General features: G+C 36.5%; 1 protein-coding gene across 1 annotated transcript in view; it reads right to left on the bottom strand.

Moving 5' to 3' along the window:
- Positions 1-23,722, bottom strand: part of LOC136010575 (adhesion G protein-coupled receptor A3-like) — a 286,770-nt gene that overhangs the window by 154,204 nt on the left and 108,844 nt on the right. The window contains exons 4-6 of the mRNA XM_065671986.1: positions 22,667-22,738; positions 14,492-14,563; positions 13,442-13,605 (exon numbers count right to left, since the gene is read on the bottom strand). Coding sequence (XP_065528058.1) covers positions 13,442-13,605; positions 14,492-14,563; positions 22,667-22,738 — 308 coding nt within the window. The remainder of the gene's footprint in view (positions 1-13,441; positions 13,606-14,491; positions 14,564-22,666; positions 22,739-23,722) is intronic.

The following is a 23,722-nucleotide window of genomic DNA, read 5'->3' on the forward strand; positions in this document are numbered from 1 at the left end:
GAGTGGGAATGAAGTGTCTGTTACAGATTTTGGCAATTAATGATCAGAAGTAAATGAAACCCTTTTTTACTGCAACATATCAAAAAGGAGAAAATTATCCTTTGATTGACATCAGTCCTACCAACAACCTACTTACCTCCTTTTCATTTGCAACAAAGATGCAAAGGGAATGAAACATACCTTTGGTATCCTTTGGCTAGGATAACCTTCTAACCAGATGAACTCTTTGAGCATATGGGCTGGCAAAGTGACAAATAATGTTGCAAACTCATTTTCAAAGTGAAATTAGTAAAATTTCTATAGATTATTTGCAAACCATGGAAGGTACACTTCAGTAGCTCTGCAAAACATCTGCTTTTAATCTCTGTGATGTCTGGAAAAAAAAATGATTACTAGAGCTTATCTTTTTTTTGTTTTCCAGGGATAATCATGATTTAAACAACTGAGGTTCTGTAACTATTAGTTACACAAAAGTTCCAGATCACTTCCTTGACACAGCTCACAGGTATAAGGATTAATTGCATCAATGAGTTTCCAGAACAGGTCCAATACCCTTTATCCTGAATGGTTATAAAATGGCTGTAGAGTTCCATCCGTATCAGCTGGAAATACTTATTTTAAATCCATAATTCAACAATACTTCAGGTTCAGAATAAAAATAAATTTACTAATGCCATACACTTTGAGAACAAAGAAGTAAGAAATTCTGAAAGTATTATTTTGGCATTGATTTGACAGCACTGGAAATATAACAGCTCTGGCGAGCATATCCCTACACAATAGAAATTTTCTCTTTGATTATGTGATTACTGAAGACTAAATGGTGATTACTAAACTGTGATTACTAACTGTATGCCATCTGTAATGCTCATGTGTTTGTGTGTGTAAGGTAGATACAACAGCCTCATATGATTAAAAATAATTTGCAGCTTACTACTAAATCCCAAGAGAGGAGGGTCTAATTTAGGGGGATTTTATTTATTTAATTTATACACACATGAAAAATATTCCAAGATTCTCCTTCCAAGACAATCCACTCTGCTGCCCTTAAATTCAGAGCCAGCCCCACCATCTGCAAATGAGAGGTATGACTCTCCTGCAAGCACTTAGATCAAGGGCTGATGGAGTGTTTCACAGTCTTTACCTGTCTTGTCTCTCTAGTCAGCCCTAAACCATGATTGCAGCAGAGCACCACAGGAATCACTGATTGCAGCATGAATCTAAAGGTCTAACCCGTCATTACAGTAATTACATCTGCTTCTTTATCTTTCACTTCTCTGCAGAAAAGGGTTTGGTTGACTGAAAGCCAGATTCTTCCTGCAATCCAGTCTTGTATTTCAGATTAGCTCTAGATGAGAATACTGAGAACATATTGAGGAGGAATCAGGTTACAGAAATACCACTGAATTAGAATATCACTTAAGAGTCCTTCTCACTGAAAGTATATCCCTGTACATTTTAACACATGCAGTGCCCCCAAGATGTATATGAAGTTAAAAAAGAAAATAGAAATTATTTTAATCACCATTAGCTAAAGAGAAGAACAGCAAGGTTCAATGAAGCTCTAAAGAAATGTTCCAATTAGTATGTCCTTAATATCTATAAATCTATTTATCTCACACATATAGATAAATTAATACTTTCATCTTTTCCTTACAATTCAGTTCTTGAGATTTTAAAAATAGTTCAATTTTCCATGTAATTTTGGCCTTCTTTCTTTTTTTAGTGTTTTAAAAGATGAAAAGGAGAAGAATGTGAAGGAAATACTGCTGTCACTGCATATATATAGAATATAAATGATTGTAAAAGACACAACATAAAATGCATTTCTACCTGCATTCCAGTTGCATTTTAAATACCGTATCATCATATTTAGAATCTGTGCACTTCCAATGAATAGATAGTACTGTTTTCTGGGTGAATGATCAAAAGCAAACTGCTAAGCACAAAAGCTGGCCAATGCAACTGGTTTGTCTAAACACCATGGACAGTCATCTAGTCATTGGCCAGCACAAGGCAGCACAAGCTACTGAAGGCATGATCAGAGAAAAACAAAACTATGTCCAACTATCAGCCACATTTGTTGCATTTTCTGCGACATAACTTGTAACATGGGCAGCCCAGTTCTCTACAGTTAAATGGCTACTTAGGGCATAATCCAGGGCACTATGTCAGCGCATTCTGCTGTTCAGTTCACAACAAACACAATTTTCTGCTGTACATGTTCTGGCCATCAACTGGCTTTGTCTGATATTGGCAGCTTTTAGAGTCGAAATATGAAAATTCACAGGTTTCTCCAGGTTCCCCACGTATCAGTCCAATATTACAGAACTCAGTGCAGTATTAAAGTGCTTGTGTCTCAGGATACACATTGACTGCTGCCTTTTGATAGAAAATTCAGTTTGCTACAGTGTACTACAAGCTTTTGGGACAGAAAAAAGCCAGAGGATGGCATTTTGCTTCTTGTTAATCACTTGATTTATCGTAATGCCAAGGGGCTTTTCATTTAAACGGAGTGTGCCTACAGAGGCGGCACATCCTGCTGACAAAAGTGTGAGTTAGAGCTCTAATATTTGTATACAATCTCAGTGGGAAAGAAATGTGCATGGGAAGCACAGTGGGGGGAACTTGGAAGTGAGGACAAAGTAAAGGAACCGGTCCAATAAAAGGGACAGACGAAAATGAGGAAAAACAAATTGAAAAACACTAGTTAAAAATTTGAATTGCTGACAGAGCAAATTATATTTGTTGATATTTACTGAATGCAACTTAAGAGAGTGATATGAATTGCCAGTTCTGCCAAGAAAGGGAGGTGCAAGAACACCAACGCCAATTTCTGTATTGTAAAATTTGCTGACAATAACGAATGATTAGGTGTAGAAAGTTGCAGACATTACTATATGCCAAGGAAATCAAGAATGACTACAGAACTGGAGCCAAGCTTTAGTTTTAATAAAAGCTTTGCCTGGCTCCAATTTTAACATAATATCAAGAAAATACAGATGCCAACATGCATTAAATACATCTAAATGAGACAAGTCTTTTGGATTTGAGACAAGAAATCTTTGTATCATATTATTTGCCGCTTGCTGCAGAAAGAGTGGAGCTTCCGGTTGTGTAACAGCATCCTACTTTCACTAACTTCATCATACTGGCAGGACAAAGCATATTCCACACCATTTTATCATTTCCTTTTTTTTTTTTTTTTTGGTATTGTTTTTGCAGCATCTCATAATTACGGGTTTATGCTTATTTTGTAATGCTAAGTGCTACACTAAAACGGCAGCAAATTACCAAAGAGCAAGTCACTTTAGCAATTCCAAGTCATACAGGTACCAATCAGAACCCAGCGAGTGAATCACAAGTCCAGCCATGACGAAGTCATTTAACCTACTTTCTCTACTGGAGTTCCACCATATTTATAAGCCTCTGTGAAAATAAATTATCATTCTGCACTGGGTCTAGGTACTGATGCTTCTGGTGCCCATTACAAACATTTCAAGTGAGGGAACAGCAGAAAAACATTTTCTTTTCTACTGATGATAGCAGTGATTTACTGATTTACTACTGATAGCAGAGGTAGAGAAATACAGGGGTAGCAGGTTTCACTTAATAGCATGTACTATAACTCCAAATATTGTAACATTACTTTGTAAAATGGTAACAGCTACTTGAAAAATTTCTACAAGAAAAAATTCAAGGTTTCAGTCCAGTTAATCAATTAATCAAAAACATTACTTTGCGTGCAGGCAAAACAGAGCCCACATCTTGCACTGGAATATCTAGTAGAATTTAAAAGAATGGGCAAAGAGTTTTTTCATCACTGATTTCTGTCTTATCAAATAAAACTGCTGCCACTTTCAATTTCTGATTTTCAAATTGTCCCAGATGTCTGCTTTAGAATCTAGGGAGAATGTGTTTATTTGCCACATCCTGAAACTTGAAGACCACGACATATTGGCAGCTATGGTATTGGAAGGTTCATCAATACAAATTCCTTCACTGGCAAGAGTTGGAAGCTGTTGCTAGAAAGCTAAGTTTGATTACTCAAATTATCCTTATGGTAAGCAAGCTGGCAGGCTCATGGCTATGCACACTCATTACAGGTTGCAGTTAACAGAAGTGGCTGAGCGGTTGCAAGGTAAATAACATAGCTCTACAAAATATATTGATTTACTTTAACTGGGAAGTGCAGTGGTAGCACTCATTTTCCAAGCCTTAAGAATGACTAGCCACCTTCTTTTTATTTTCAGCTCATTCATTCCTACGCCTTTAGACCTTGGAAACATGGCAGCAGAAGGTCCCAAGAGTGGCAGTGACTGCCCCTAATTGCCCAGACAGAGTCTGGCAGGCTGCATGAATACCCATCTATTTTGCAAGAATGCCAAACAAAAAAGAAACATAAAAGTTATAAAAGATGCTGACCAAGCGACAGCTCTGCTGAAGTAAGAACATATTCCAGTCATTGTATGGCATTTTTCCATTCCTAAGTCCTCTCAGCCCAGCTAACACTGTCAGAAACTGCAGCTCTTAACCGCAACTTTTACACATATATTAAAGAAAGTGCTGCATGATGAGACATGCTATAAAAATGTGAAATATCACTATGGTTTACTACACTTAATTAAAACAGAGACTGTTGGGATGGAGGCTTCATAGGGAACTTTCCCATGAGAACAATAAAGATTAATTACAAGAAACTGTAGTTAAGTGCTGTTAAGTGGACAATATTGACATAGGTTTGGTAAAGAAGCTTATATAATTTTATCTAGAAATTGCCAGTATAAAATTAACCATAGCCTTTTAATATACATGTTAGCACACATATCTTCTGGGATACTCCACCGGCCTTAGTCACGACTGGCCGTCTTACCATTGCTTTGCTCATGAGCTTTTGGAGATGGCCAATCAAGTCTCCCAAGGGCAGAAGTTTTGAAGATCAAAGAGGCTTTGTTTCACTGATATTCTCCTCACTACATCTCAGTTAAATTTTCTTTTAGTTATTTTACACGCTTTTTGGAACAAGTGGGAAAAAAATGTAGAAAACAGGACAAAACTGTACATTAAAAACTTCTGATGTAGTTTAAGACTAAACTGTGGTAAGAAAAACAAATTTGGTACAGTTCCAGCATCTTAATCAGTGAGATTTCAAGGATGAAAAGTTCTGTTGAATAACATTTTCATGTGTGAGCAGAGCTACAATAAAATACATAGTAGTAAAACTTCATCATGTACATTTCTTGAACGACCATTTTAATACTTATTTCACATTTATAAGTTTCAAATGTTATTAATTTTGTGCCCAAAAACTTGCAGCAGTCTTCTAAATTACAACTAAAGAAATTAGACCAATTTTTAATGTTAAATATGGGGCAACATACTCCTTTTTTTCCCCCAGTTTGAGAATGATCATATTAGAATAAGAAATCTAGAATTTGGAGCCAAAATGAGCTCTGACAAAAAATGAATCTACCACCTCTGTCTCTGGAGGATCAAAAATGTGCAGTTATATTATTTATCTACAGAACTTCTGTTATTATGAATATTTTCTTATTTAAAAAAATCCTGAATAGCTAACACTGCAAAAATAGAAATAATTGCAAGGAGATTTTACTATAAATAACGGTATCACTATCTGTATCTTGCAAAACCTCATCCAGTGAAAGGTTACTAATGTGAATATTCCTATTTCAGTATAATTAAACTTATTCCTATGATTAGGCACTCCCTGCAGAATTGGAGCTGAAGTCTTGATCCTGAATATTCCTGAAGACAATGATGCTCCGCATGAATGCAGCAGGCTATCTGTAGGCTGCCAAGGAACTGCAGGACTGGAATCTAAATCTGGATAATTAATCCATCATTCTTTGTACTTGAGATTTTGAGTTTAGTCAGTTACTGCATACTGAAAAACCCTCACAGTTCAATATTTATAGTGTGTTAATGTAGTGAGAATAACTTGTAAATGAAGAAAGAAATGGTTGAAAAGATAATCTCAAAACCATCCCTAAACTTAAGGAAATAATGGATGAGACCAAAAAAAAAACCCTTTTGTGTATGTACACTGAGCGAAATAAATGAAGAAAAAATGTTCTTGTTAACTTTGAGTCAATATTTGTTACTGCAACATATTTCATATAGGAAAGGAAACTTTTAAGAACAATCTATGTGCATATACATACAATTGTTGTTTTAAGACTCAAAGAGCAATGTAGGTAATTTATTTTTGTCACTGCATAAAAAAAGCAACTTCAAATTTTATTTCTCACCCAATATCCCTAGCATAAAATGTTTGACAGCATTCTTAAAAGCTGATGCAGAATGAGGCTGAACACATTCAGCTGATTTCAGGCTTAAATTTAAATGTAGAAAAAAATAGATTGATATTGGGAAATTTTATCTTTGAAAGAAGAATTTTTCAACATTTACCATTTTAAAAGTATGAATCTCTTTCAAAGTTCTTAATATTGGACAGGGGAAACAGACTTTGCTAAGGATGAAGGGAAAACAATATACAAACACATCAGGTAAAATTATAAGAAGGCCATATCAACATATAAAGCATCTGAAAGATCACTATTCCACTATTTCTGAGAAAGCATTCAAAGCCACACTGTGTTTTAAGTGTCAATGTCAAGAACAAAAAAGCTGCTTCAAAAAATGAATGCATAAAACAGGAACTATGGAAAAGAAAATGGCCTCATTTTTCCCAATGGCATTACTCTTAAGTGATTTAAAATGTCTTGAATGTTCTGAATTGTTGTCGTATTTTAGTCAAGATTGCAAAAAATAATTACCTACGAGAATAGACTAGGGAGATGCATGTGGCCTGGGAGAAATATGCCTTAATGCTACTCTGCTCTCGTGAGACCTCACCTGGAGCATTGTGTGCGGTTCCGGTGTCCTCAACATAAAACGGACATGGAACTGTGGGAACAAATCCAGAGGAGGGCCACGAGGATGATCAGGGGACTGGAGCACCTCCCGTATGAAGACAGGCTGAGAAACTTGGGGCTGTTCAGCCTGGAGAAGAGAAGGCTGCGTGGGGACCTCATAGCAGCCTTCCAGTATCTGAAGGGAGCCCATAGGGATGCTGGGGAGGGACTCTTCGTCAGGGACTGTAGTGACAGGAAAAGGGGTAACGGGTTCAAACTGAAACAGGGGAAGTTTAGATTGGATATAAGGAGGAAATTCATTCCTGTTAGGGTGGTGAGGCACTGGAATGGTTTGCCCATGGAAGCTGTGAATGCTCCATCCCTGGCGGTGTTCAAGGCCAGGTTGGACAGAGCCTTGGGTGGCATGGTTTAATGTGAGGTGTCCCTGCCCATAGGAGGGGGGCTGGAACTAGATGATCTTAAGGTCCTTTCCAGCCCTAACTATTCTATGATTCTATGATTCTGTATTTAAGCAGATTACAATATGTGACAGTAGGTAAGTAGTGCTGAAAGTACTTCATAATTTTCTGTGTAACAAATGCAATCTGAAAATAGGTCAGGTGAGGAAGAGATTCAGAGCAGCCCTGTGAAGAAGGAATTCAGGTGCTGGCCAATGAGAAACTGAACATGAGCCGGCTTCAGTGTGCACTCGCAGCCCAGAAACCAATTGTACCCTGGGAGTGTGACCAGCAGGTTGAAGGAGGTGATCCTGCTCCTCTACTCTGCTCTTGTGAGACCTCACTTGCATTACTGTATGCAGTTCAGGTGTCCTCAACATAAGAAGGACATAGAGCTGTTGGAGCAAGTTTGAAGGAGGGTCACCAGGATGATCAGGGGACTGAAGCACCTCCCATATGCAGACAGGCTGAGAAAGTTGGGGCTGTTCAGCCTGGAGAAGAGAAGGCTGTGTGTAGACCTCATAGCAGCTTTCCAAAATCTGAAGGGGACCTATAAAGATGCTGGAGAGGGATTCTTCATCAGAGACAGCAGCAATAGATCAAGGGGTAATGGGTAACAGGTGAAGTTCATGTTAGATATAAGGAGGAAGTTCTTTACTGTGAGGGTGGTGAGGCACTGAACAGGCTGCCCAAAGAAGTGGTAAATGCTCCATCCCTAGCAGTGTTCATGGTTAAGTATAACTATATCCCCTCCATCCCAACATATTATTTACATTTTCTATGAAGTGTTTAAATAATGGTATTGCATAAAACAGACGCCAGGAAAGGCTCTATTCCTTTGATTTGTGGTACCCCTGCTAAATAGGAAGTCTGTTATAAAAAAAAAAAAAAACAAAAAATACCGGCATTTCCATAATCTTTTATTAGTCACAACTTGTTAATTTCACTCATGAGCTAATACTTTAAACTAAGGTAGCTTACAGAATTCAGAGACTGAGTAATAATTCAAACACTGTTGGACACAACTTGTAGCTATTATCTTCCACTCTTTCTCACCCCTATTTTCAGTAGGATGATTTTTTATTCTTCTTTAGTCTTAAGACTTTTCTCAGTAGGCAGCCCCCTAAGGCATGCTAGAAACCTATTAATACACATCTTATACCAATAAAACTCCAGTTCTGTATTTTGAATATTCATTTTCTGTCATGCATAGTGAAAGTCCTAATTGACTTAGTAAAGCTCTGTGAGAAAATTATGAACCAACCCAAATAATTTCTCACTACAAGCTTGATGTAAACCTTTAAAATTCTATTCATCACAACTAACAAGCACACTACCCATGAACAGAATACACATTTTGTCAGAATACATACTTTCAAAATAACATACTATAACAACCACTCTAAGTCAGATGATGCACATTACAGTTTATTTTCATGAACATGGAGCACCCAGAGCAACAAAAGAATTCAAACCAGCCTCTGGAAACTCAGAGTGCCTGCAAAACAGGCTCCTAAGCCTAGGAAGGCCACCCTCCCTTATTAAGGTAGATGAAAATACACTGCATGAAAACAGATGCTATCTCAGTCATGTTAATACAAGAAAGGAAAACAATTCAGCTGGGATATTTTGCTTCATAATTTGCCCCTCCTCTGTGCTTTGCAAATTCTGTTTCCACCATATTTTCCCCTGAGACTGCATCTTAAAATGAATGCAACTAACGTTTGAGCTTGTATCTATTTCCTTACACTGGAAGTTTCTTGACTGAGGATGGCATGCAAAGAACATGCAATAATGGTAGCTTTGCTAATTGTTTCGATTTGCCCTTGCTAGTTATTGCAACAATGTGGGCTTTTCAGAGATGAGCAAATAGTAATAGTAGTAGTAGTAATAATAATAATAACTATCATCATAATTCTGCGTCTTAGAACTTCTTTTAACTCATGTCCTACAGTCCTATGTTGAAGCAGTTCAACATGCAAGGAGATTTTCTCACATGCAGTACAATACAGCAAATAAGAAAGTGGGAAACAGAAAAATTTGGTGCAGAAGCATAATAAAGGCAGAAGCAAATGATTCATTTCTTCAAAGAAAGAGACTTGTGCATAGCTTTCCATCAATACAGACAGAGAAAGAGGGTAAGCATACTTTTAGATTACATTTAGCCAATTCCTCATGAAAGGGTCAGATGCAAATGGCTCAATAAGCTCTGCTAACATGGCCTGAGAGCCATTCCAGACTGTTAAAAGACCACTTTATCAGGCTTACTGCCAAACTGCCTTAGAGCAGGGTGCTAGGAAAGGCAAGGACAACAACAGGAACAGGAAGGGTGACGTGACAAAACTAGCTTGCCTGAAAGTGCTGTGATGAGGTGGTGCAGATGTATATGTATCAAACTATCTGATCGAGTAGAGCGAAGTGACTTGAAAAAAATGTAGGTGCCTCTCCACATTCAGACTTCCTAAGAGTTGACAAGATACTACATATAATTCTTTTAACCTGTCTGCTTTATAGGTCCATGCAACAATATGATGACCAAGATTAGGACAGTAGACTACATAACCCTGAAAAGCTACTGACACCAAGCAAAAACCTAAACCTATCCACGGTCTGCATAATGTTAAAATGCATAATGATAAGGAACAGAAATGTAATTTATTATGTACAAAAACATTAAGCTAAGAAAAAAATACTTATTATCCTTTTATATTTTCTTACTTTTGAAGTGATTTATTTTTTAATTTAAAAAAGTGTGACAGCATGGACCCAATCGCTCATCTATAAACATCTGTAGAGAAAACATATATGCAAAAAAGCAATACTTAAATTTGTAGTAGATCTGCATGAGAAACAGTATTCTGTCCCAGGAGAATGAGATCATTTTCTTTGTGGTGGAAATAAAGAAATAAAAATATCCTAAAGCACTGTAAGACTATTTTTATACTTTTACAGTATTTTTGTATACTTAGTAAATATTTACATAATTTCTAGCAAAATCATTTATACACAGATTATTGACATTATGTCAGCTACTTTCTAAACTTTAAATACAATCTAACAGGGGGATACAAAATAGTCAGCATTTTTCCAAAAATCTGTTTGGTGAGTCAACATTTTCTAACAGAAAAATTCTTCATCAGAGTCGCATGATGTCAACTGTAATTTGCAAAACAACTGAACTTTTACTACTTAGTACTATAAGCTCAATAGCATCAATACAGCGTTGAAACTAAGAAACTAAATTCTAATACCTCATTCATCAGTGCAAAGAATCAAATCCCCACTTCTGTAATCCCCTTAAGATGAAAATTCATACAGGTCTTTCCTGAGTGAAGAATTTGGCGTATAGAATTCATTTCTGCTGATGATGTGCGCAAGGGAAAAAACACAGACTCCTATCAGTCCTCAGCTGGAATTTATAGCACTGGTGTTCAGGAAAATTATATTTCCTCTTGTAAATTGAGTAAGTTATACTTGAAGTCATGGAGAAGCAGAAACAACGCACTGCATGAAGCCAATTTCACAAACATTTTTCAGAAAGATACTCTGTCCATACCATTATGAATTCATTGCAGTCCTTCATAATTGAGGCAGAAGACAAAGGAAAAACTAACTTTCAGGCTTATTTCCAACATTGTTAAAAACTGTTTTATAGCTGAACATTTCTGAGAGTTGGAGATTTTTGTTAAGGAAGATTTTAGTAGCTCTTACAAGCTGTTAATGAAATACGCAAACAGAACCCTGTGAATTCTAAAACTGTGCAGTCACTTAAATTAACTTGTATTAAAATCCTCAAAGCAAGTGCTTAACTGCTTTCAATGGGCGACTACTTTGGCTGTTGTATCAGATGCATGAGAAAGATTTGCCACAAAGAAATTTGAAAGATCATTTCTTCTCCCATCAAAACATAAATCTAAAAAGCACATGGAGAACTGTTCCTTGTAGCTACTCAGAATTTTTTTTACTGTCTTACATACTTTGACTTTTTGACTAATTCCCTCATTCACCTCTGAATATCTTTGCCATTTCCTATTTTGTTTTTTTCCATTGACTTCTTCTTTTCTATGTTAACCTTGTGACTTTGATACCTCAAGACATCTTCCAGTATGTAGAAATGGATAGTAACTATAAATACATATGTTTGATAGAATGGAAGATGTTCATATGCAGGAGTCTTTAATTTTTAAATCACTTAATATTTTCATTAAGATATGTTTAATTAGATTAGCTCTATGCATATTTTAACACATTTTCAAAACATTCTCAATAGCTGTTATTATTATAGTAGCAAACAGACTTCTATTATGCCTAAATTCAGATTAAGTTACTGAAAATGAAATTGCCAGATTTTGTGGGCACTGTGAGCTGCCCAACAGATATTATAAGCACTGTGAAGTACCTGGCAGACATTACAGAGCTGGTGGAAGGCTCAGCAAATATAACCACTGTGAAGCTCTCTACAGATACTAAAAGCAGTGTCAACCTATTGGCAGTCCTTACAAACCTTGTCAAGTGCTCTGTGGATATTATAAATATCAGCTGAGAACTAGATGGGAATTATAAATTCTGTATCAGAGTGTGGCAAGGATTCCTAATAGGAATTAAGGTATGAAAATCTGAGAAATTGCTTTCATTTACTTTGTAAATTTCACAGGCACACATTCGTTGCAAACCTGGGAATACCAATCCTCAATCAATTCTTCTGATCATTCCAGAATTTTCAAAGGACTTTTCCTGCTGGGAAATGGATCTCTATGAAGATGTCCCTGCTGGGTCTCGATAAATAGACAGCTTGGTATTTGAGAAGTATTGCAGATTTTCAAATGTTCTGTAATATAGGCTACTGGAAACTTCTCTGCCTTTTTCTTACAAGCACCCATCACTTATTTGCCTCCAGGCAGGTATCTGTGTTTCCTTAACAATTCAGCTGATGGACCTTCTGTAACTGATATTCACATCCCTTCACATCTCTCCCAACTTGTAAACATCTGCATTAGCTGTTAAACCCATTTATTTTGTTATTACTCCCATCAGCTGTAATGTCCCTTCTGCTACAAATGTGTTAGCAACAGCATCATTCCTCTTGTGGTTATTAGGATAAAAGCATTTTCTTTCCTTTTGTTTGCATGAGGCATTAGCAAAATCACCATCCCAGCAATTTCCCACCATTCAAGAAAGTCAAAGGTTCAAAGATTTTGTGATTAATCAAGTATGTGTGAAATTATACTTCTGAGTACGGAACCTAACAGCATCATCTTAGACAAGGTTTTTTCTCTGCAGTATGTGATACTTTCAAAATCTCTGTTTTAGTCTGCTCTTTGCTAGACAGTGCTCAGTGTGAGATGAGTTTTTTTTACTCATTTATACTTTTTTTGTTTCCTTCCTCACACCATATCCATCATGTTCCAACCCTAACTATTCTATGATTCTATATTTGCTGTGGTGGAAAATCTTTTCCAAAAATCAGTTTACTTACAGGTCTTCAAATACAAAATTCACCTAACTGAAGCTCACTGTAGGAATTCTGTTTATCCCCAAGACACAGTGCTATAATGTATAGTTAAAGGTTTATAAAATTGAAAAATACAAGAATGAAATCTGACATTTATGTCATGCTGTCAGAGTTATAACTTGAAAGGAACATTCTATAAATCACTGCAGGAATCCTCAGTTCATTCTATATACAATGTAGAGCTATCATCATGGTTAACGCTTTAAATCCTAATTACATGTTACCTAACATATACACAGGAAAGTGTTGGGTTTGCAATATATATACATATATAATTTTATATGAAATAAGAAACTTGTATTTTTTTCACAGAATCACAGAATCCCAAGGGTTGGAAGGGACCTCAAAAGATCATCTAGTCCAACCCCCCTGCAAGAGCAGGGTAACCTACAGTACTCCATTCTCTTTCAGCCTTAGTTGTATCTTCTGTGCCATATACCTGCATTTCTTGTGCCTAAAAGCAATTCAGATTTATTACTCTTTTTGGCTGTTTGGTTTTTTGTGGGGTATTTTTTTTTTTTTGCATAATTTCTGGTTTTTAATATTTTCGCTGGATTCTACTTCAGTTTGTAAAGTTAAATGAGAGTACAGCTCACCACATATCAGCTGGTTTTCCTTCAGGTTATGAAATGACAGTCCTTGTAAAGCACTGGGGTATGCACAAACTGTTTCCTCTGCTATTCGAACTGAAGCATTTCTGGCCCATTGCAGGACCCATTTTAGATTACAGTCACAAATGAGTGAATCAGTGTTAAAGTGTCTAGAAAGGCAAAGAAAGATCACAGTTAGTACACATTAGCAGTTTCCATAAACATATTTTCTTCTGTTAGATTTCAATTATTTAACTCCAAAGAGAACTAATTCTAGGTAGATACATAACTGTGGATCTACAATTGTAGATGTATGATTGTAAAGATGTCCCAAGACAACTAATTCACATTCTCCCACTGTTAATGACTTCCAAGACATTACGTCAAAATTCTGGTTTTGATTACAGAACAGCATGACTGACTACTGAATTAAATTTGAGTATGTGCTACTGTAGAAAGTCATACTGTAACTCACTTCCACTTACACTTTCAAGTTAGTGTGAGGTGTCCCTGCCCATGGCAGGGGGGTTGGAACTAGATGATACTGAAGTCCTTTCCAACCCTAACTATTCTATGATTCTATGATCTACCTAAGTAAGGACTACCTTAAGTAAGTAAGATCTACCTTTAGATCTCAGAGAGGTACATTTATGATAAATAACTGAAAATTGTTATTATAATTACAGGAAAAATATTTAATGTGAGTGTTTTAGTGTATTTATACATTATATGTTGCATGTATAGTTTATATGATGTAATGCATGAAAACATTGAGAGATGTAAGATCATAAAGGACAAAAAAACCATGGATACTAGTCAGGATGGCTAGACTGGGCTAGTCATGAATGGAGTCAAGGTGTCAGCACTATCCATTCCATCAGGACAGATAGAGGATGGCAGCTCATCAATAGAGAGCCAGACACTGGTAACAGATCACTGCATATTTTACATTTAGAACACATTTCTAGAAACTATCCTGTCTGAACTCATATTCAACTCTGCTGTGTTTATTCTCATGTCTTTCTTCAATATTACAGATTTCTGAATGATACTTACAGTGCTTTCAGAGCCAGCAGCTCAGAAAAAAGTCCATTCATGAGACTTGAAAAAATATTCCCTGACAAGTTCCTAGAAAAAACGCAATTTAGAGTCAGTTATAACAAATACAAGAAAACAAAGTTGTTAGGGTAGAATTTTCACAGTGCTAATTAAGAAACTGTTTTCTTGACAACAGAAAAAAACATATTTAAATTTATACATTGCTTTTTTCATAAATAACAGCAATATTCAAATCACATAACACCCTTTAACTTTGTTTTCATAGCAGGTAAACATACAATTCACTTGGTCTAATAAACGGGAATATTTCTACATATTTAATAGAATAGAATTCTGGAAGAAAATACTCTAGAATTTAAGTGACAATATTCATTAAATGGTTAGTCAGTGAGACCTATGTTGTATTTTTATAGTAGATGTAGAATGTCACTTCAAGAAAAAGGACTAAAACCAGTGTCGTAATTTAGTAATTATCAGAAGAATTCAAGCAATTCCTTAAAACAGTAATGAGTTATCAAAGTAACTACACAAATAGTTTCATTACGAAGGACTTTCAACAAACTGATTTTTCCTATCCATCCTTAAATTAAGGACATTTCCATTTTAACTACTGTTTTCTATTTCTTGTCTTGATGGCTGAATGGATTAGGCTGAATGCTTGCAAACAGATGTAATTCAAATTTGCCTAGTTTAACTGCATTGCGCTGCCGGTGCCTTAATAGTATAAAAGGGAAATGGTTAATATCAAGTAATACTGTCTTTTTCTACACCAGTAAACTGAAAAATTAGTGCAGTATCCAAGATTTATATTTCACAGCATATGAATTACCTACTTTTGAAATGCATATATGTGTTGCTTTCTATGCAGAGCCTGAAGCCTACATGTCTGAATTCAAGGATGGCTACAAAATTTCAAGCTATCAGTGAAACTGTAGATCTCTTCACTGGAAATTTGTTGTTACATACAGAAAAAAAGTAAAGACTGGCAAAGAAAATGGTTTTGTTATTTTTTCATTAAAAAGTATGATTTTATAATTATTGATTTTACTTCTGTCTACAAAGTAAATAAGGTATACTAAACTGAAGACCAGGAGCAGTGTTCCACCAGTGAGAAATCTGCAAAAATATGAACCAGCTCCATAAAGTAAGGAAGAATAAAAGCCTCAAGAATCATGCTTCCTACAGAAACCTATACAGAAACATATGCATTAATGAATTCAAGAAAGAAGATAAAATATTGCTAATTTATAAATTAAGAAAGTTATGAAGCATTCTTGAAACAATAACTAATCTCCTTTTTGCACACAATCTATTTCTCACTACTGAACTAATCATTAAAAGAACCCTGAACTTTGAACACTTCAAATTTGCATAGTAATTTAAAGAAAAATTCTACTAATACAGAAAATAAACTGGTTCAGCAACATTAAGTGAAATTGTTTCTCATTATATTCAGTGACAATGAGATGTGTGGATATAATGGAACTCATTGTTAAGATTTTGTTCAGCAGTGCACCTTTAATACAATTGCGATGCAAAGCTCCTGGAAATGGAAGCACTTTTGAGTATCTATCTCTTCAAGTGTGGGTATATCTAAAGGTGGAAATGAATGTTTGCTTGTAGCTGCCTATACCTTTAATATTTTGAATTTATCAACAGGAACTAAAAATACTGAGCATTTCATAAAGACTCAGTTACTTCCTTAAAATTAAATGGATCTACTCATGTGCTTATCGAACATAAGCCCTGACGAGGCATATCCTCAAGCAGCTCAGTGAACTGGGACATTAAATGGACTAAATCAGAAACTGATAACCCTGACATTTACACTGAAGGAAATCAGAAGTGGTTCCACTAATATGTAAGAAGTCACAGTAGTATAAACTTACCGACAGAGGACAATCATGCCGAACTGAGGGATGGGGAAAGCAATTTGTCTAGCCTTTGCATGGATGGCACCCAGAAGTAAGAAATACAGGGGGTTTCTTTTCTCTGCCTTACCCTACTGCAGTATGACTACATTTCTAATCAGATACAAATCCCAGCTTTTCCCTCAAATAGCTAGCCAGGCTCCATACAACAAAACAAACAGAATACCAAGCCTGAATTCTGTAATTCCACATGGACCAAAGGAATGCTTTACGCCTGGTCAATATTTTAAGAAAAGGGAAGAACGGTAAGTCGTTTCCATGGCTAATATGGCAGGGTCACAGCAGATGTATGGGAGCTATGCACCTGAGCCAGTGTCCATTCTGTCTACCAAACCAATGCACTTCCCATAGGTCCTGCCAAATCCACCAAGGTATCTAGTGAGAACTCACCTACACTGTGCTAACCTAAAAATTGCTGACTCATGTTCCATTTACAGACTTTTGGTTTCTTTTCATTGGGACAGTGAAGTACAGAACCATTTTCTTCAGTGGTTTTGCCAAGTGCTGTGAGAATTGAGTTAATGACAGTTAAAAAAAAAAAAAAGCCAGCAAGACAATTTTCCATATTCTTTCATATTCTTCTAGAAGTGACCTGGTTTGAAGTTTCCATATTACTAGTAATAATTAGCAAACTAAGATCATGTTCATAGGGCTGTGTAAGTCATAAAGCAATACATTTCTATGCCCAAGAAATACATAATTACAATATCTAGATCTCAAACAAAAAAAAACCCTTGTTTTTTAACAAAACTTTGAGAAATCTTTTCAGATCATCCCAATAACACAGGCATTTCTGAGCTAGGTATCTGCAATACCCTGTAAATGCCTGGATTTGTCAGTTCAGATAACATATTTTAAAATATAGAATAATAGAATAGTTGGGGTTGGAAAAGACCTTAAGATCATCTAGTTCCAGCCCCCATGCCATGGGCAGGGACACCTCACATTAAACCATGTCACCCAAGGCTTCGTCCAACCTGGCCTTGAACACTGCCAGGGACGGAGCATTCACAACCTCCCTGGGCAACCCATTCCAGTGCCTCACCACCCTAACAGGAAAGAATTTCTTCCTTATATCCAACCTAAACTTCCCTTGTTTAAGTTTGAACCTGTTACCCCTTGTCCTGTCACTACAGTCCCTGACGAAGAGTCCCTCCCCAGCATCCCTATAGGCCCCCTTTCAGATACTGGAAGGCTGCTATGAGGTCCCTACGCAGCCTTCTCCTCTCCAGGCTGAACAACCCCAACTTCCTCAGTCTGTCTTCATACGGGAGGTGCTCCAGTCCCCTGATCATCCTGATCATCTGGACTTGTTCCCACATTTCCATGTCCTTTTTATGTTGAGGACACCAGAACTGCACACAATACTCCGGGTGAGGTCTCACAAGAGCAGAGTAGAGGGACAGGATCACCTCCTTCGACCTCCTGGTCACGCTCCTTTTGAGGCAGCCCAGGATACAGTTGGCTTTCTGGGCTGCAAGCATATGCTGCTGGCTCTTGTTCATTTTCTCATCGACCAACACCCTCAAGTCCTTCTCCACAGGGCCGCTCTGAACCTGTTCTCTGCCCAACCTGTAGCTATGCCTGGGATTGCTCCAGTCCAAATGCATAATATTGTGAAATTACACTGTTTCAGGCATCCTAAAAGCCCACACTAGCTTGATTTTAAGAGGACATTTGTTCTAAAAACATGTGTTTCATGTAGTTTGCAAACATTTCAAACATATATTAATGCACTCCAAAGCTGATAGCACTTACAAAACCATTACCTTAATCCACTAGCAGAATCATTTGCTTTCTCTTTTCTCAGAGGTAAAATGGTTTAGTCTTACATACAAGGTCCTACACATTTTTTTCATATACCAAATACTCTTGTGCTTTTACAGAAATTAATAAAACACTTTTGCCAAAAGCTTTAATATAAATGACAAACGCTGTAAAACAGTCAAAGGGAGTTATGCACCTCAAAGGGCCATTCTGAGGCAAAATAGGTAGAAGCTGGAGTATATGAATATGAAGAATGCTTCACTCTTATAAGCAGTATTAAACAGCAAAAGCTGAATGCAAGGGTGATAGATTGATCTGCGCAAAAAGACCAGGATAGGAAGCATAAAAAATGACAACAGAAATACAAAGGGCAGGTTAAGGCGCATTTTTATTTTTTTTTATATTGCTGAAATGGGATCTGTTTGATTCACTATGTTACTGGTTTTGTGCTTTATTTGTGGCACCATACAAAGTGATTAGCTGCTTCAGTCGCAGTGAGAAAGTCACACAAGAATTTATGGTATAGTAATATCATAAAGGTAACTGCTGCTGCTGCTTCAGAGAAGGAATGAAGAATAAATCAGATATACTTTAATCAAACAATTGGAAATAAAGAAATTCTGTTTCAAACTTCCAGAAGGAAGATCCAGCAGTAGCTACTTGTTGAAACAGATTTAAGGGTGCAACATTTCAGAACCTGAAGAACTCTCTTATGCTCCACCCCTGGCTGTGTTCAAGCCCAGGATGGACAGAACCTTGGGTGACATGGTCTAGCGTGTGGTGTCCCTGCCCATGGCAGGCGGGTTGGAAACAGATGATCTTAAGATCCTTTCCAAGCCTAATTATTCTATGATTCCATGAGTCGATGGTGGACAAAAGAAATGAAATCTATCAGTACAGTGGCATCATCCCAGTATTTCACAGCTCTTGATATTTCGATTAAACAGAATTAATGGGGATGGCAGCTCCATTACCTAGCAAAAATATGTTTGCATACATAATTCTAGAACAAAGCACTCAAACATGCCCACTGAGGGGCCAAAGGAGATTTGGAAGATTTGTTGCATTTAATTATGTCACTCCTAGTTAGAATACATGCACCTCATCACAGCATAAACACAGCCAAAGGGTAATATATAAGCCAAAAAAGTTAAGCTAATATCTTAGAAGACATAATAAATCTTCTCTTATACTGTCTGAGGCACTGTCAGCTGCATCTCTCATGATGTGAAAGCATTTTGGAATAATTTTCCAGAGTACAATTCATCAAATCCAAGAAGGTGCAAAAATTAGATCAGTCTCAAGGAACATAATCACAACTCACTGGCTGCAGTTAATTTCAGGAGCTGTGTGAAATTTTAGATTTCATTAGTAAGTGGAAATTCAATTCCTGTTCACTGAAATACCCATCCTGACTTCAACCAGAGAAAAAGTCTTCTTTTCTACATTATCAAGAAGCTTACAATTTTTATGGTTTCTGTATGTGTGCATGCTTTCAAAACAATACTAGATGATACTACTAATTAATCTCAAGAATTTCTAAAATAGAATGAACAAACCCACCAAGCCCTCTGAAGAGTGTTTGTATTATCCCTGAAAGCTCAGGCTATTCTCATCCTTCATTTTAGCAATGTACGAAGTATTGAAACATACCTTTACTGTAGTTTAGATATATGCATTACATCATTTGGTTGAATATCCTATTTTGGTTTGGGCCTAGAGCTGATTTTTCAGCCCTAATTATGGGGTTTTTTTAACTGAATTAGATTTACAGGATTGAGTGAAATACACTGTGTTATTTTCACCTGGTATTCGTGCTTGTAAACAATATAAGAAAATCTCATCTCTGTACTTCACAGAAGGTGCATGTGAAGATTTATGTCCTTTGCTCCTTCCAGTGGACTCACGGCTCTCCCTACTGGTTTTGGTAACAGCCTGCAAAGATCGTTCTGTAATTTACCTCTGCTAACATAACACAGGAGAGCTTTAATTATCACAATCAAGAGCTGCATGAGTCAATGTATATGCATATATCTTTATATGGCTCCTTCAGTAATCTAAGGCACATTTGATGGCTCTGAAACCAGTTTCGTGTTTAAGAACTTGTTATCTTTTCCCTAGTACAATTACATGCACTGATGTTACACTAAGTAAATGCTTCTTCATAACCTTTTCAGAGAACAGCTTTCTCATAGTCCTGAAGTGACAACACAATTCACGGGCATCAGTAGCAACAGAAAAATGTCTTACTGTATTTTAAACATGTCTAAAAAGTCTGATTCTGGGAACTCTGCATGAACTTCCAAGGGGGAAAAAAGCTACGAAGTCTTAGAAAAGTACCAGGTGGCATCAGCTTGCAGTCAATGAACAATCACCAGTTTTTACACCAGAGGCAAATCGAAATCCCTGCTCACATAATTACTACCAGCATTATGTTATTATATGAGATTTCTGAGACTGAGGAACAAATGACACTATGACCAGTAGGAAACTGTTTCTCTTGATTGAGATTGTAGTTGTATTTCTTCTCAAAATAATCACTGACCAACAACAGCAATGGTACTCTTGACTGGTTTGGCAAGGAGGACAGTCCCTACAAAAGAGAAAGTCATAACTTTTGACATAGCAATCATGAACTGATTTGCTTTGGATAAAAGGGGAATTTAGACTTATCTATTACTGTGCCTCTGATTTTCAAAGGTCAGACTTTTGGAGGGGAAAAAAAAAAAGTAACTAGTGAAGAACTACAAAAGTGCATGAACTGGAATGCAGAATGGCCCCATTTGTGCAGTCAGTGGTAGAAAGGCAATTTAAAACCCATACAGGAAAAATGTGAGATAGACTAAATGGATCAATAACCAAATCTTGTAGCTTGAAAAATTAATTCAAGTTTTAAAAAGATCAAAGGAATACAGAGACTATAATGAACAGGAAAAGGTTAGCAAAAAGACAGAATGTATGGAGGGAAGATAAGAAATGTCAAAATTTAAGTTGGAAAATACACTAAAACTTGGTGCAAAAGGCACTTTAACAATATTACTGTATTATCAGTAAGAAATTGTTGCGTTTCCTTACCATCACAAGACTGAAATTCTGTATTTAACTTCTAACTAGCCTTTACACTGGAGTCTGGAAGATTTACGAATGCAGTTTTTAGACATATTTTCCTGAGCATCTAGAAGTACCTTCCATTAAATGAGGTGATTTCTCCATTTTGAATTAAACATACCCCCTATGGTAATCTAGCTATATAGTCACAGCCATGTTCACTGTGCACAACAAAAGGAGACCCATCAACCCTCAATAGGTAACTTGGGCTTGCCCAAATTGGCCAAGTATCTGAGATGAGTAAAAAGAGGGGCAGTATGCAGCTGTTCAGCAACATGCTATCAAAGCTCCTCCCATCATCCGTTCTCACTTGTTTTCATCAGAGAAGATTTGGCATAGTTACTCTCATTAATGTGATCAGTAAGCATGCCAGATTTCAGCCTTTTACCTGGTGTCATCTTGACCTCATGGCAGATCTTTCTAGAAAGATTTCCCTGTTTTTCCAAGGAAATGCCAGAACTGGCTGGAGAAGAAGAAAATAAAGTGTGAGACTTGTAACACACTATGATGCAGTATAGGAATTTACTTCCCATTCAGGAATAAAGACAAATGTGAAAGAAGACAGGGAGTCCTCCTGGGTCTGGCCAAATGTCCATTTAAACCAGGCCCCTTCTTATGAATTATCCCTTTCCCAATCAGGAAAGTCACAGCCAACTAACTCCTAATACTTGTCTATGCTGTACCACACCTTTGGCCACTCCTTGTCCTTCTCTGAGCCTTTTCTGGTTTTAGTCATCTTTTTGGTCAAGAATGCATGTTCTTTGTTTTTTTCCCCATAGTACAATGGATGTTCTCCAATCTGTTCTCTCTTCCTTTAATAATAACCCCGAATTATTTTTTTAAATGATACTGAGCAGATGTTTTTATGGCATTATCTACTATCATCTCAGAACATCTTTCCTGCCTTTTAATGGCTAGCTCAGAACAGATTTGCTTTTTTCCCCCCTTGCATCATTTAATATTTATCTACATTAAATTTCATCTGCCATTTTACTGCCTAGTCTTGGAGTCCTGAATGTTACTTCTGTCCTTCTTCAAAATCAACCACTGCCTCTAATTCTCTGGTTAACCTAGTATCTACTAGCAAACTTTGTCATCACACATTTCATCTCTTCTTCCAGGTTATCTGATTCTCCCTACCTACTATCATAATCTCATATTTTCTGAGTGCTCCTTCTAGAATAGCCTGATAATCTATTTAAAATATCGAGTCATCACAATCAAAGGCTCAGGAGATGGCTGGGGGTTTTTTTAGTACAAATCCTGTAATTTTCTTAGAATGAGGGTTTAATGCCAGCTGTACTCAGATAAGCAATATGACAGTTTGGATTCCTCTTGTTTAAGACAAAAGTGGTATTATACTCACAGTTTGTGAAGACTGTTAAGTCCAACAAACATTTCTGGTGTTAGGCAACCAATTCTGTTATTTGAAAGATCCCTGGAAAAAAAAACCAAACCCCATTAAACATTAGGGCTTATTCATAAACACACCTACGTAATCACGTACAGCCTCTTTATTTTTAACAGACTAGGAGTTAGAGACAAATGAGAAATAAAAGTGACTGAGTTAAATAGATTTAGCAACTTTCATATTAACATTATTGACCAATATTTCACAATTAAACACCATACTACAACTTATACTAATTGCATTAAAATGTGATTTTTACATGAGTAGCAAATAAAAAGCAGAAATTATTTGCAATATAAAGAATTTCCTTTCTCAAAGTTATTAGCACCTGTTTACTTATGAAAATACTATGCATTTTGTGGCATGCAATACTCAGCCAAAACTGACCTATTTTTAATGTGCAGTATTATCACATCTCATTGATAGCATCCGTTCTTGGTGAAGAAATCACAGAAACCAGAGGGCAAATATTTTTAGAGCTAGTAAGGTCAGTCTTGATAAGCACTTGGCAAGCTCTTTTAAGAGCAATATAGTGGCTGTGTCAGAACAGAAACAGTACTAGGCATTATGATCCATAACTCTTGTCTGCAGAAAAGTAAATGAATGTTTTCTGAACAAGTCATACATACAACATAATGTACAGGATACTTACAAGAAGGAGACAAAAATATGTATGAACAATTATGTTGTGATAACAACATAAATACTGCCTCTTGGTGCATTCTAAACTAGTGTCTAATTTTTACATATTTGGTTTTCTACCCTGACTCAAATTTTCCTTCTTATCAAGTATGTGTTTTTATAAATAACTGCAGTAATGTAAGAATCTTAAGTGATTATGCATCCATTAAAATGTTAAAATTGATCTGAATATATTTTCCTTCTAGAGTGAATGGTCTTCCAATTCCTTTGTTACATTGTGCATATTCCCTATTTTTCTATTGTTACAGGAGAACACTAAAATAATCAAAACAGGACAATAAAGGTTGTAGTTTGACAAATCCAGTTATT

This window comes from Lathamus discolor, chromosome 3 (assembly GCF_037157495.1).
Source record: "Lathamus discolor isolate bLatDis1 chromosome 3, bLatDis1.hap1, whole genome shotgun sequence".
Lineage (NCBI taxonomy): Eukaryota > Metazoa > Chordata > Aves > Psittaciformes > Psittacidae > Lathamus > Lathamus discolor.